Source organism: Anguilla anguilla, chromosome 3 (assembly GCF_013347855.1).
Source record: "Anguilla anguilla isolate fAngAng1 chromosome 3, fAngAng1.pri, whole genome shotgun sequence".
Lineage (NCBI taxonomy): Eukaryota > Metazoa > Chordata > Actinopteri > Anguilliformes > Anguillidae > Anguilla > Anguilla anguilla.
Window position 1 is genome coordinate 59,715,055 of NC_049203.1, and position 15,621 is coordinate 59,730,675.

The 15,621-nt window shown below is 41.6% G+C and overlaps 2 protein-coding genes across 4 annotated transcripts; both read right to left on the reverse strand.

Moving 5' to 3' along the window:
- Positions 1-165: 165 nt before the first annotated feature.
- b3gat3 (beta-1,3-glucuronyltransferase 3 (glucuronosyltransferase I)) lies at positions 166-4,922 on the reverse strand. Of its 3 annotated transcripts, none has more exons than XM_035409792.1 (6): positions 4,812-4,922; positions 3,940-4,090; positions 3,616-3,781; positions 3,014-3,350; positions 2,475-2,765; positions 166-1,138 (listed from the first exon to the last, which is right to left on the reverse strand). In XM_035409792.1, the coding sequence occupies exons 2-6, from the start codon at positions 4,019-4,021 to the stop codon at positions 1,040-1,042; spliced, it is 975 nt and encodes a 324-aa protein (XP_035265683.1). In that variant the 5' UTR covers positions 4,022-4,090; positions 4,812-4,922; the 3' UTR covers positions 166-1,039. The 3 variants fall into 3 exon arrangements, with proteins under 3 accessions (XP_035265683.1, XP_035265684.1, XP_035265682.1); XM_035409793.1 differs by having other exon boundaries at positions 3,940-3,943; positions 4,490-4,859; XM_035409791.1 differs by having other exon boundaries at positions 4,490-4,853.
- A 510-nt stretch (positions 4,923-5,432) lies between these two features.
- naa40 (N-alpha-acetyltransferase 40, NatD catalytic subunit) lies at positions 5,433-12,032 on the reverse strand. The gene is made up of 8 exons (XM_035409796.1): positions 11,600-12,032; positions 10,079-10,174; positions 9,831-9,883; positions 9,193-9,288; positions 8,328-8,486; positions 7,839-7,922; positions 7,038-7,115; positions 5,433-6,600 (listed from the first exon to the last, which is right to left on the reverse strand). Exons 1-8 carry the CDS (start codon positions 11,603-11,605, stop codon positions 6,456-6,458), a joined length of 717 nt encoding a protein of 238 aa, XP_035265687.1. The 5' UTR covers positions 11,606-12,032; the 3' UTR covers positions 5,433-6,455.
- Between the last annotated feature and the right edge of the window lie 3,589 nt (positions 12,033-15,621).

Consider the following 15,621-nt stretch of genomic DNA (forward strand, 5'->3'; position numbering starts at 1 on the left):
TTCAACCAAGCAAAAATGTTGCTGAGCCACAATCACATGGGTTTCAGGGCAGCTGACAACTCCCCATAAAGACCAGAACCCAAGAGCCCAACCACAACTACTCCGACAGCAGAAAATGCCATGTTAAAGCAGGTGAACAGGACTGGACAAGTTTGCACCACCTAGTGTCTAAACATGGTTACTATACATTTAATTCATAGTATAGCATCGTCAGAGGCAATGAAATTATACACATATAAAGTGTGTGCATCAAATTTACATACAGACTTCATCATAAATACAGTGTGATTATTTCTTAAAATGTTTCCATAATTACGCAGCAAAAGGAAATCACATACAGTGAGACAGCTGAGCAATCTAACAAATACACAAAACATGCCTTACTGTCTATGCATACATTTAAACACACATACATTACGGAGCCTAAGCAGTATACAGGCACACACAAAGAAACAGACACACTAGTGGATGGATATCAAGATGGAGATGCCATGCACACAGATATATACAGACTTAAATAAACATGGCTTTGTTTTGAATCTTTTCCCATGTGGCAGTATATACAAGAGTGTCCTGGGTTTCAGTAAAGGTGTGGTGGGCTCAGGAACACACACCCAAAGTCTTAAAGGAGTGAGGTGAACAGACAGTGAGAGGATAAAGTGATCTATTTTACACTCCATCATTGACTCTTCACAATAATACACTCCCTCTCTCTTCACTTCTGCATCTGCTTTGCTCTCAATCTTACACAATCAGCTTCTGCGGGTATGTCCCCTTACGCAGGTCTGTGGTCAAAGGTGTCAATGAAAGGATGACTGATAAGCGAGGGGATTGAAATATTTTTAAATGGAGATCCTCTCTACTCTAATTCTGGTAAGAAATCAAGTCTGTGCCCGTTTTGGCTTGAAGAGGATAGGCCAGGTTCAGGTCTCCTCTGCGCAGTGTTGAGTAGTCCGAGCGGGTCTCTCATTGGGGCCCCAGGCAGACTAAACTGTGTTCCAGTCAGGCTCAGCTGTGCTCCAGTCAGAGCCCCTGGACATCACACCTCCACCCCGGGATCAGAGCCCAAACCCTGCTTCTGCAGCGCTTCCTCCCGTTTCATCTTAGGCTTCTCTGTCCGAGTGTGCCACACCAGCACCTGCACGACAGACAAGTCAGACGAGCCCCGTGTCAGGTAATACATCCGCCCAATCATAATACAGCTGCCCGATCACTGCATCACACCATACAGCCACCCAATCACTGAATCGAACAAAGTAGCCGCCCACTCACTGCATCACACAATACAGCCACCCAATCACTATCACACAAATACGAACGACCACAGCTGTTTTACAAAAGAAACTAAAGTTTCAAATTATTTAGCTAAAATAACAAAACTAATCGACCTGTTGCAGATGCCATGTAAAATAACCTCACGTGACCTTTTGTAATGTCGCTGCTGAATTGTTGGCTGAGTTTGTGGGTTCAATTTCCAGCTGGGGCATTGCTGTTACCCCTTTCACTAAAGTACTTAAGCCGAACTGCTTTAGTAAAATACACAGCTGTATAAATGGACTGAATGCTTAAAAAGTAATCTGTGCAAGCCGCTCAGGATAAGAGAAAGTGCTGAATGTGGGAGTCGGTTTCTGTGAATGAATCAGGATATTTGGGTCTTGTGCAACTCCTGCACAGTACAGACTATTTTAAATCAGAAATCAGATAGTTGTTTAAAAAAAAGTGAAATGTGGATTATTCGTTTCAAATATGAATAGTAAAATAACCCCTGCTTTCTAGATGCAGATAGTTGACTGTTCTACCTTTATTATGTGGTTTTCTACCATGCTAAATGTGCCTGTAAGCTCCTGTATGCTAAAAGCATCTGGGAAATGCCTCAATTATAAATTCAGGAGGGGATTATGGGAAACATTATCTCTGTTCATGACTCCTGCAGGAACAGCTTTTACAAGTGTCTGGTTTCATAGGGGACTCAGGAATGAGATGAATGAAATTAAGGTCTAATAACACAAAAGCACAGACCACGCTTTTGTAGTCTTGTAGCTCCACTGATAAAAAGGTAATTTAAATCGCATGGCTTGTACCAAATTTCTGCTAGAGTTGCATTTTCTGGTCTACACCAATTTGTCAGCATACCAGAAAATGGGCTCTAATTTGAAAATACCCAGAAAGGTTTAGTGTGACCAAGCTGTAATGATGAATACTCTTTCTCTTCTTCAAGTAACAGGTGTTCCATTTCATTAATACAACACTGAGTCTTTTCAGACACCTCCATTAGGGAAGTAAAAACAAGATATTGCACTCAAAACTACCACCCTGCTGTCTACAGATCCTACATCAGTCAGCAGCGAGCACTAGGGATGGATATCCTGAGTTCACACGCTGAACGGGTGATCAGAAGGGAGAGCGCGGTTTGGAATGCAGCCAGAGAGCACCCGCGACGCCCCTCCCACTTCGCCCCTCACGCTCCGCCTCACCTTGGTGCACATTTCGGCTCGGGGCTCCAGCTCCTCCATGGTGACCAGGCCCTGCAGGAAGCTGCTCTCCAGGAAGCCCATTGGTGCGTTGCCGTCGAAGCGGGACTCGGGATTGGCCAGCACCAGCCGCAGCGACACGGCGAAGCCCGCCATGTCGATGGGGAAGGGCCGGCCGGGACGCCAGCCCGTGTGAAAGCGGACCACCCGGCCCCCCTCCACCACGGGACGCTCGTACCGCATGCCCCCCACCAGCCCCACCGGCCACACCGACACCATCTGGGTCCCACGCATCTGAAGGAGCAAGAGACACTCTTTAGACCACTGGAAACAGCAAATACACTATACCACTCTGATGCACAACGAGAAAAGGACAAATTAACGAGCAACAAGAAAGAGTTAAGACCTTAAGATGTGTAGGGAGAGAAAAGCAGCAAACGTATTAAGGGAAGGGAAAGGAAATGGATAAAAAAGAAAGCACAGACAAGAGTGAAAAAGACTGAAAGGAAAGGAGGCAGAGAGCAGGAATAAGACTCGCTCACCTCCTCGAAGAGCTGCACGCTGTAGGTGTTATCGTCGTCGGCAAAGTACACCACTCCCTGCTCTCGCTGCCGCCCCCTGGTGGACTCGCGCAGCCAGCGCAGGCCCTCGTTCCGCTGCTCTGCGCCGCGAGGCTTCAGCCAGCTGGGGTCGCCCTCCTGCAGCTTGCGGTCGTGAGGAGTGAGCACGTGCAGGTGGGTGTAGGTCAGGCCAGAGCGCGCCAGGAGCTCCGACACCAGGGCCGTCTTGTTGGGGGAGTCCTCCACCAGAATCCAGTGCAGCTGGGGCACGTGCAGAAAGGTCTGCGAGATACGAGTCAGCTCTGCCTTCTGGACTAGCCTGGGAGAGAGAGGAGAGTTATATTACTGCAGAGTCACACACTGCATTAAAAGTTCAGCAGCAGCAAGACCTCCTGGCTGGGGACACAAACCACCCACGGCCAGATGGGCCATTTTCATTTTTAACACTTTATGAGATTAAATTTCCTCTAAAATACATAAGATGTCAAACCCTGGAAACCAAACTGGAAGAAGATGTAATTAAACTGATAAGAACTGAATAATTAAAGCCAGTTGTAGGATGAAGCAGGCCGTCAGGTGTGCACCTGGCATAAGTGGGAGTGATCACATAGATGGTGGGCAGAGGGGATTTTGGCAGCTTGGTGGGTTCCGTTTTCTTCATTTGTTCCCGTACACTATGCAGCTCTCCTCGCAGGCGAGAAATAACGCGGTCCCTGGACATGTCATGGTCTGTACAGTCACAGCGCTGGCCTGAAATACAAACGCACGCACGACTCTCTCAGTAGTCGCACCACTGAACTGACGACACACCCAACTGGACAAGTGTACTAAACTCAAACATTGCATCAAATAGTGAACGCACAATCAAATCTCACGACGTGACTGAAAGTATAAACAGCTACACTTACCCAGCTGCATCAATGCGTAGATCAACCCCAACAAGGACACCATGAAGTAAAGGACGAAAACGGTCTTCAGTTTTAGTCTCATCGTGGCTCAGCAGGCAGACAGAATTCAATATATCATATCCTCACGGCACATTATTCCTCTCCCCTACAGCTAGACAAAAACACGTGGCATATATAAACATGGTTGTAAATAGGCAAGGGTATTTCAAAAATAAATATGTAAAAATAATAAACCACTAGAAATTAATTTAATTATGACCATTATTGGCATACAACTACTAAACTATATTGCACTGATTTGAGGAAATTAAGATGAAGATTGGACGTACATGCACCAAGTACAATCTTCACCCCAGTCCACATTCAAACAATCCTAGACGCTTTAAGGGTAATTTTAAGTTACTGTCGGTGTCAGCTCTTGGATGGAAACTTCACACGTGTTTTAACAAAGAATGACATCTGAATCTGAATCACAATCCCACAGCAAGATCAGTAGCTATGCAGGTAACTTTAATTGCATGTTGACAGAGGTGCTCAGTATGCAGCCTACCTTAGATTTCTATTAGCTGGGCATTCAGACAGTAGCCACAATAGCTGATTAAATTAGTCATTTAACACGATCCGTTTACTAGCTAGCTACACAACCACATTTGAGGCAGCAAGCGTCAGCCAACCGTTACATTAACCGCTTCAGCTACAGTAGCTACGCTTCTGCTGCCCACTGCTTCATGCACAGCCTTTACCATGATTACGAATTCCAGGACGCAAAAATCCAAGAATAACCATTTTCTGAGTACAAGTTACACATGCTTATATCGTTTCCATAAGATACAGAACATTTCCATTCATACTTGACATCTTAAAGCGCATACCAACAATTTCCGCCTTCTTTGTGCCACCCCAAATAATTACTGCTACCACATGGACGTGAATCGCAAAGGTTCCGCTTACATGCACGGCGGTCTTTTCGGGGTGAACACTCAACATATTTGGACAAAATATATCAAGGTGGCTACAAAAACTATATACACAAAGAGCCCTCCAAGACAATTCACACCCTTGATGAAGATGGGCAAAGGCTGTGGAAAATAATGCAAATAATGAGCTATATTGCTAAGCTCAAAAGAACCGGGAAATGACTTTACAGCGTTGTTCAGAGAAAAATATTTTAACCGTTTCCTCGAAATGATCATAATAGTACTATTAAAACGTCGTCATGGGGAACTGCATTGTGATCTCACATCTCTTCCCGGTTCATTGGAGTTTGAAAATGCATGTATAATGTAACACGTAGAATGCACGGTTGTGCTCTATTACGCATGGGTGCATTCCAGTAGATGATTCCAGCTCCGCGCTACATCACCAGCCCAAGGCATGCACATGTATCATTAGACCTGCACAGGTTGGCGTGGTTTAACCCGTATATTTATGTATGTCTGCGTTTAATAAAATACAATTAATGTATATGTGGGGGAAAGGGTTAGCTGAGAAAATTAGAATATGAACAAGTTTATTTCAGAGCATACAAACAAAACACAGACAGGGCAGAAATGTCACTGGTTACCTTCCTCAGAGCAAGAATCTAGTGAACTCAAGACTTAAACAAGTTTTTTATTATGTCTCTTCCATAAGTCTCACCTCCAAAGGCAAATCAAGTGAACAGGAAAACAGATTATATACATGAGGATCAAGACTTGATGGATATAAAATATGAAGAGGGATGTGGGACAGAAACTTGACCAGTTATGACAAAAGCATGGCAAGATTAAAAATAAAATATTAAAGATTTTTAAACTAAGGACTTCTATTTAAATGTGACCCCTAGAATACCCATCCCCTGTCCTCCAACCCCATCAAATTCAACCCCACAACAATTGTACATTGATCTCTCTTCTCTGTCAGAAAGTGTTTTGTAGTTTGATAACCTGAGACAACAGACCACTGTGAAGTCTAGTTGTAAAGAATGCAAAATTGTACATCAAGATATCCTTATAAATATATCCACATAATAATCAGTCAACCTTGTGAGTAGCCTGAAGAAACCGTTAACAAAAATAGCAATAAACCTCCTATAGCTTCTGTTCGATGAATCTCCAGATGCAATCACACTGTGAAGAGTTTTAAAAATTCTGAATAGGAAAAAAAGCTCTGAAAATCCTTTGGACGCTATTGTGGGCCCAATATTTACACAAGGTGGTCAGTGAGTAGCAGGAGGAACTCTGATGTGCAACAGGAGCCTTATTGCTATCCTTTTAAAAAGAAGTAGTATGACGTTGGTAAGAAAAACAATATCAACACACTGAAAGGGTTGTATGCAACTCTAAGCAGTTGGGGTGGAGGCATTAAAATCAAAAACAAATGTTGACGGTACGAGTAATGGGATAGGGAGGTAAGGGGAGTCTGAATATTTCCAAGGATTGTGTCAGGAAAAGGTCAATGGGGATTGTGGTAAAGCGTACAGAGCCGGGAGGGGGGGGGGGGGGTTGGGTTCTTCACTGAGACCCATCCTCCCTGCCTCAATGGCAGCAGCCCCCACAATGTCCCCCACCATGCCCATGACCTCCGGCCTCCCCAAATTTAGTCCGCCGGCTCAGAATCTCGTAGGAGCAGTCGTCCCCACAGCAACCGGACATGCTGGGCGAGTTCTCATCGATTTCGAACCTGAGGGACAGGGAGTGAGTGTTAATTAGCACCAGAATGTAAACGCTGCTGCTGTGTACATATGGATTAGATGATACATACAATAATCAGACTGAGGAGAGAGGAGGTACAGGCGGGGGAGAGAACACTTGTACGTGTGTGTGTGTGTGTCTGTCTGTCTGTCCAGTATAAAAAGAATGTCTATAAGCTTCAATTGTATAAATAATCATGGCATTGCATGCAAGAGCACAGAAGTACACAAATAATTTAAAAATATTAATGGAAAGACCTTTTTCTCTTGTACTCTATCACTGGCATGATTTTGTCATTCCCTGATATCTATTGTTCATACAATGCACATATCGTGTTACTTTTAAAAATTTTAACCGTTTGGTTTAATGAAAATAAGGCAAACTGAAGGCATCTCATGCAGCCAGGGAAGCTGTCAAATCACTCACTGTAAGGCTTCTCTGAAGAACTGGTAAGCACCATGATTGTGTTTGAATACTGTCAACATCACCTTCTTCATCTGCGTGCTGGAAACAGACAGAACAGGGAGAACTATTAACCCTTTAAGGCCCAATCCTGTTCTGGGAGATCTACCATCCCATAGGTTTTTATTTCAACCCCAATTAGGCACACCTTATTCTGCTAATTACAGCTCAATGACATCTCCAGCTGTTGAATGAGGTGTGCTTTGTTAGGGTAGGAATGAAAACCTACAGGACGGTAGATCTCCAGGTACAGAACTGGGCAGCCATGTATTTATAAGTCACAAATACGTGATTAGAATGTTCTTAACTGAACAATCTAATCGGGTGTAACGATCACTCCTGGTTCTAGAATACTGACTCAGACTTTTGAAAAAACAAAAAACCTCATTCTCAAAGGATTAAAGTGGCCATTCATTTTGTGGACAGCCTTAAGAAGCTTACAAACCAACATTTTCTATATCCCAAATATCAAAACTAGAGCAATCTGCATACTCCTGTTCTGGCAGTACATGCAAACATTACTAAATATATTATGCATTACATCATTATTGTTATTATTATATATTAATCAGTATTACCTATCAGTAGACAATCTTACCCAGTGGCTTATACTGAAAGCACTGTCACTATCAGTTCAGTTTAACTTAAGCAGCTCAAACAAGAGTAATACAGCTGTAAAATGTGTTTAAAAGCTTCTTTCACAAAGTCTTTGCCATTACTGTGCCACAGTTGCAGTTTCAATCCATTGCAAATGGGGGATTGTACCTGTTGGCAATGAGCTGGAGAATCTGGATGAGAAATTTGCCCAGACCTTTCCGCCTCACTTTGCTTTCCAACTGCACTTCGTAACTGAAATGCACGCACACACACACACACACACAACAAACACACACATGCGCACGCACACACACACACACACACACACACACACACACACACACACATGTACACACAAAGTTAGCACCCAACAACTAGGATTAGGACACATTATTAGCACTGGAACTCTGAAGATTGTTCTCTAGGGAAAACACTTGCGTTTATATTGTAACCAGAACTAACCACAGAGGGCCAGGTATAAGATTCACAAGGTTAGGGGTGGGGGCAGCCTGAACAATTGACAGATACTTTACAACAGAGCACCAAATAAACTGAACAGAAATCTTTCAAGGTAATTGTCCTTAAACTGACTCCAAAGAAGAGATTACATATTTTATTCAATTTCACAAGATCGTTTTCTCCGATGGATGGACTTACCAGTACAGCACCTCCTCCCCACACTCCACATCAAATCGGAAGTGAGAGAAGGCAATGGGGGCGGAGTCTATGTCACGGACCAGGAGATACCATGCTCTTTCATCCATCATCTCCTCCTTCTTCTCTCTCTCCTTCCAGCCCCACTCGCTCTGCTCATAGCTGCAGAGGGAAAATACAAGTTAGGACAGGTGTCACGACAGAACACCAGCAAGTCCGAGACAGTTACAGCCCCAGCCACAAAGATTTAAGACTGTAATATCCTGCAACAGTAATAGCCAAGAACTCAAGACAATTAATTTTTGAAAATTAAACCACTATCAGCAATTGAGTGTCTGAAGAGTTTGGTGTACCCTTCGATAGATAAACAGTGGATAATAATGAACCACATTTTATTTATCCCCTTGGGATCTCAAAGTAAGTAACAGTTCAACAGTGGGTGGGGGGGGGGGGGGGGGGGGGGGGTGGGTTCTCATCTAAAGGCAGTAAATTTACACTGCTAATAGCAGAAAAAGTTATCCATTCAAGCATGCTTGCCCCATATCATATTGGTTTAAAACCCTTTAACTGACTTCAAGGTAAGGAAAATGTAGTGTAGTGTAGTGCAGTGATTAACCCTGAGTGAAGGTTCAATTCCCAGGTGGGCTGCTGCCGTTCTTCCCCCAAGCAAGGTACTTGTACTATATTGAGCGGAATAAACAGATGCTATGTAAAACTGGGAAAAGAGTGTCTGCTAAATAGCAGTAATGTAATATAATGCAAATAAAAATTAAACTGCAAAAGAAAAGAAATAAAGGGGGGAAAGCCACATTAAGGAGCAGCCAAATAAGGGCTGGCAAACAGACGCTAACTTTAACTCAGGTCTTACAGAGCCTGCATGTTGGTTTTGGTCAGTTCGTAAGCCCAATCCACCGTGCTGGAGTTCAGAGTTGACACCCGTTTACACTCTATCTGTAGGTTCAACCTGCAGAGAGAAAAGGGAATCTGTCACAACTGGGACCTTATTTGGTGTTAAAATGTATGATTTACAATGACTAATGTTGTTTCTGACTTCAGGGTTGGGGTCACTTGATGTTCTATTGAGTCAATTTGCAAAATACATTTTTTTTTTTAAATGTTCATAAAACGTTGAAGGCATTTTTCAATTCTGTAACAAAAAAAACAAAATTGCAAATCCAATCAACCCAATTCTGAGGTACTAAGTCCAGATTGCTGGAGCAAATATTTCATAGACATTATTTTCAAAATACACTGCAGCTGTACAAACACATACTTTCCAGTCCTCTTGGAAGCAAATACCAGTCATCAACAACTGTTTGTTGATGTCTTTAATGTGTTATAAAAATCTAAGGGCAAACTCGCCATATAAAAAAATAAATAAATTCTCATTAGAGCGAAGAGTCTTGATAAATTTGATTTTTCCATGTCTTTTCAGATAGTAAACATTTCCAATAATTCTAAGAATTCTGAATATGCATTAGACATGCCACAGTTTAAGGTCCTTACCCATTTCTGTCATACTTTTTGAACACTGGGAATGAGGCCAGAGGATCATCAAGCTGCAAAAACAAGAGTTGCAGCCATAGTTATCATAATGTAAACATGCTACGCTGTGTTATGGTACTCTAGGATAACATTCAAATGAAACAGTCAGTTTTGCAACTCTCAAAGGTGTGAAACTAATTGCGTCACCCAAGCATTCGCATGTTGCGTTGCTTGGCAACGCGCAACGGCAGATGACCCTTGCCTCTCACCTTGTTGGCGGCATCCACCTTCGCGCACACCGCGTCCATGGCTGCTCGCTCCTCCAGCCTCTTCTGCTTCTTCTCCTTCGCTCGATTTGATTTCCTCTGTCAAATGGGGGGGGGGGGGGGGGGGGGGGATACAAATAGAGACTGTCAATGGCCTTAAGACCAATGGTCTGTGTCAGGTAATAACTTTGTGTTAACAATGCACCAATGGGCAATGGGGATGTTGTAACCACGGAATTACAGAAAATGTGGTTTGGCTCCTTTTCATCTCATCAACACAGGCATTAACTTAAAGTCACACTAAATACATAAGGCATGGACAAATCTTTGAAATAACAATAACACACCTGGTGATGACAATGTTTTTCAACCTAGTCTTTTGCGTAAGGTATGGAGTATAGGTGTGTGGTGTAAGGGCAGCACTCTTCAAAGTGGCTCAGTCAGTATATGGAGCAAATTAATTTAACTTACTACTGCCTACAACTGGGGATCTTCGGTTGACAATGACAAAAGTGTCATTCTAAAGCTTGCACGGTGGGACTGCAACCCTCAATTAATCAAACCACTTTACAGACACTGTGGGGGCAAGCCTGGTTGCAGCAAGCCAACATATTCGGAAAAGGAAATAAACGATGGCAATTTGTGGTGTACAATGCCCATTTTTGGAACGTTGCAGAGTTGTACAGTCGGCAGGCGTTGTGCAGGAAGACATGGGGCTTCGAAGCACGTGTACGTGCAACCTTGTTGAACTTTGGCTTCAATAACGGTACCAGGATGGCTTCAATAACGGTACCAGGATGTCTTCAAGTCTGCAGCAAGAGCCTCGCTTTGTCCCGAACGTTTGTCACTTTTATTTCAATTTACGTAGGTAACAAGTGTCCAATGCTAAGTGCACCCTGTACCGTTTCTACAGACCTAGCTCGCGTGGAATGTTAGCTATAACTAAATTTAGCAAGTTAGTTAACTAGGTATATACCAGAGTTAGCTAACCTGACTAACCACATGCAACTGCAAATCCATAGACGGAAATTAAAACATTTTTGTTTGAAATTAACTTAACAAAATGTATTAATTATCAAAAGTTACAAAATAATGGCTAGTTACAACAGAAGCATCTTCATGTGCGCTAATAAAGTAGAACAAGCTAACTAGCTAGCTCTGAAAAACATGGGTCCCTCCATTAGCTAGCCACGTTAGCGTAGTTACCAAATTAGGAATACACTAAATTAGGAAATCGAATAACCAGGAACGCCAAAACAAATCGTAAGGCTAAAATGTGAGGGAATAAGAAAGCCAGGGATGGCTGAAGGCATATCGAGAATGAATAACGGCAGAGGGGTTATATTACTGGTGTCGTTTCTGCTCATTAGCCTGTACTCCAGTGTGCAGTCCCTGATCGAGACATTTCTTTAATCTCCATCACATTCACTCATACACGAGCTGATGTCTGAACGCAGTCTTTGTTCAATTTTCTACGCCTACACCTTCACACACAACCACATTCACACAGACGAACAAACTCACCCCCATATTGCTGTATTTAAACGACCACCTTCAAGAGATTTGCTAACCAGCTAGCTAGTTAGCTCTACTACACTTTGCAAGGTATAATACCTACGTATGTTTCTATACGTTCAATGTGAAGGGGGCTTGTGGTACAAATAAAAACAGCTAACTTAGCTAGCTAGCTAGCAAACAATTAACTACAAATAATTAGCTAGTCAGCTAGAAAATAAATATGAATTTAAAATCCATAAACTAAACACCTCTCATTTTCAGCCAGATTGGCGCCAAGTGTAGGTCCCAAAATTACGTCTCTATGTTCTACTAGGACCTATCTCTCCCTTTTCTCTCTCCTCTTCCCTCTCTCTTTCTTCTATTGCTCAGTCCGAGCCCAATACATTAGCGCGTCGAGCGGTTCCTCTGTAGTCCCGGGAAATGACGTCACGAGTTCTAGGGGTCAGGGGCTTCCAGACCGTCCTGCTGTTCCTTTCGATTTAAATTATTCTGTTCGTTCGTTGTAGTAGTAGTAGTAGTATGAACTTATTATTTTTTTCTAACAAATATATGGCATAGGAGATTAAGACACAGGGTTTCCCCCCCGTTCCTCCACCTACTGCTCTCCTGCCCATCAGTTTAAGTGCCTTCAGGGGTTCTTATATATTTTTTTAACCCACACACACATCCATGCTTGGCAACCACCTGTTTACTGGGAAATCATGGAGATTAAGTTTAGGGATATTAACGGAACGGCTTTTATAGAGAAGAAACTGAACGCTGATGTAAATCACTACTGGTATTTTAAAGCAATGTTCAAGAACACTGACTTAAAATAAAAAATAATAAAATAAAAAAAACATTCTCAAAAACATCTACTCTTCAAAGGGTTAAGGGAGCTTCAGAGGGTTTCTCTAGAGACAGAATTTATTTGAAAGTATTGCTCTGGGGGAAGATCGAGCATCAGAACTGTATTATTTTTAAAATGTACTTGGAATTTAGAGGATTGATCTGGAAAAGGAAATGGAATTGATGGAATTTTAAGGGAGATGAAATTCACATGGAATTTAATACATGGGATTCACCCCAACCCTGTGGTATTAAATTATAAAAAAGAAGTGATTAAGGAGAAGGATAGTGTGTATATGTTGTGTATTGAATTCAAGATGCTTTATTGGCGTGATATATTTTGAAATATGCACTCTCTGTCCTTTCTCCCCATTTATTATCCTTTTTTCTCATGCTTTCTTGTCCTAACATTCTTTAATGTCTTCTTCGCCATTCTCCATCTTTCTCCCTTTCCAAATTTCCCTTTCATTCTCCTAGGCTTATCCACATTTCTACTCTGCTGCCATTTCTCTGCACTTGCTTATTATTTCACCTTTCCTTTCCCTCTATTACCCATTCTTTCCTACTACAATGTTTTCTCCTCAGTCCCTTTTTTCTGAAATCTCTTTTTAGCCCTGTCACTTATCATTGGTGATAATAATTCATTAATCATCTTGTTCTCTGACATTGCTTAGGCACAATTATATAACCATGAGGGACATTTACACTATTCCAAACTGGATTTCAGCCACATGTAAAGCAGAGCATCAGTCCAGTTTTACCAGTTTTCTTGTGACCATCAAAAAGAGATGTTCCTCTCCCCCGTGCTGTTGGAGAATTTGCTGGTACCCCATCTGTCACTGCTATGAATCACATGTATTTTGGGTAAGAACAGGAAGCTGTCTACCCATCATATTCTGTATCTTACTCAGGCATCCAATGGAAATCCAAAGCACCTATTGAAAATAGTTCACCTGGTCATAGTCCACATCAGGCACCTTTTTCACACATGCAGGCTTACCTTGAAATATTCTGGAACTTTATCATTTAGGGATCATGTGTGAATCAGAGCCAGAGACATTCTTAACCAATTCCTCCGGTATTTTACTTATAGTAACATTAACGAAATCCTTACATTTCAACATTAGTGAGACCAAAGCCATACTTGTATTGTACAAATTTAAAGTAGCTGTACCTTTGTGAGGAATTCTGGAAATGGCACCATGAATGCCAAGTAATGACACAACACTGACAACACTAGCTTTATAAAGTGTGCCAGTAACCACAACTGTCTCCCTGAACATCCCAGTGTGAACTTTTCAGCACCCCTTTCTAACTATTAAGTCACGTTGCTTCATTTCTAAAGATAAACCACCAAATACATAATAGCCCCTAATCTAGGTACAGTATTGTAAAGTTTGTCTGGGAGACCATTTACTCTCACACACTCATTCTCATAATAACCTCACATCAAGGCTGAAAATACTTTATATTCAAATGAGACAATGAGCTGAGAATGAACGGAATGCACATTAAGCCATCTAAATATAACCAAGCCACTCAGCACTGTTATAGAAACACTTTGAAATGGAGGGCTACAGCTTTCCATTTCTTGTCTGCACATATTCATGTTTTTATGTTATGTGGATCAATATGTGCTTACACTAATAATTCAAACTTGTGTATACAGTCTGCTTTAAATCCCATATCTGATTTATTTATCAAATCTAATCTTAGTCAACTGTCCACACAATGATATTTTGAGTGTCCAGATCAGATTTGTGTGTTTAGACAAGCTATGTTTCGTATTTCTATCATGAAATAACATAAGTCAACACCATGTTATGTGAGGAGTCACAAAAAAAAAAAAACATTAGAGAGAAGCAAATAATCGGACATGACTGGTCAGACGCAAGTTGTATGGCCAGGTATCAGATATGTATTGGATTTGAGACCACATACAAATGAAAATGGAAAATTCACTTTTGGTTATTTGTGGATATTTGCTGGATACCTATCAGATGTGTGAAAACAATCAGATTCCGGTCATTTTAAACTGTATGCCCATACAAAGTCTCACTGTTTAATTAGGTTTCATTAGGACTGCTGCCACAGATTTGTTTATGGGACAAATATTAACAAAGATAAGTTGAATATCACCAGTTCCTTGTAAATTGGCAATAGTACAAATTAAATCTAACAAACCTTTTTCACAAAGGCTCAACAAACCGAATTCAATGAGATCTAAAACAAAAGCTGTCAGATTCAGTATAACTGTTAGTCCAGGATTGGGAAATTAGAAAATAAACTTTACAGGACAGGAAATGCTATAAATCCTGAGTTAATTCATTCCATTTTGCTTTTTCACTTCCACATTGCTTTTCTATAATGATCATGAACTGTGCACAGACCTTTAGAGTGCACGTAAATATAACAAATTCCTTTAAAAAATACAAATATACTGTTATTGATTAAACAAATATCCCATGAAAAATTCAATATGTACAAAATATTTGAATATCCTCCCTTTGTTTTATTCAATCAATATGTTTTCTTTCAGGCTGAAGAGAATGTAAACATACATTAGAGTCAGTAGTCCAATCGACATTTCAACATGAAATCTAAAGGAAGGTATCCACTTACATAAAACTCAGAATCGAAGGTGTATATCGCAAATGTAATGTATATGTTGTGTCTCTAATTTCGCAGTGAGCTCGTCCACATGTTTTCATACAGGTCTATAGTACTGTAGTCACTCGACGTGCTCTTTATTGGCTACGTAATGCTCAAAATGTCCACCAGATGGCCAATTTTTCAATGTTATTGCAGGGACTGGGGGAAGTTCCTCGGACAACTAGCACCATGGACAATGAATTAGTGTATTATTCACACAATGTGTGACCATGTAAATTTTATTTAATTGATTCAGCGCGTGAATTTCTAGGAAATATACGTACATTAGATTGTACTAAATGGAAGGTAAGCGGACAATTCCGCATGATGGTATTAAATCACTGCACTTTATGGCCAAAACTGGAGGGCAGCTGACCTGTTTTTCAAATACGACAGCATAACGCTCTGTTGTCTTTGCAGTGATACCAAAGCCACACACGGATACACACGCGCGCAGTGGCGCGCGCGCGCAAACACGCGCGCAGATGGCCCACCAAAAGCCCCGCCCCATGCTCTTTGTCTTCGGATAATCTGTCTCGCGACGAGGG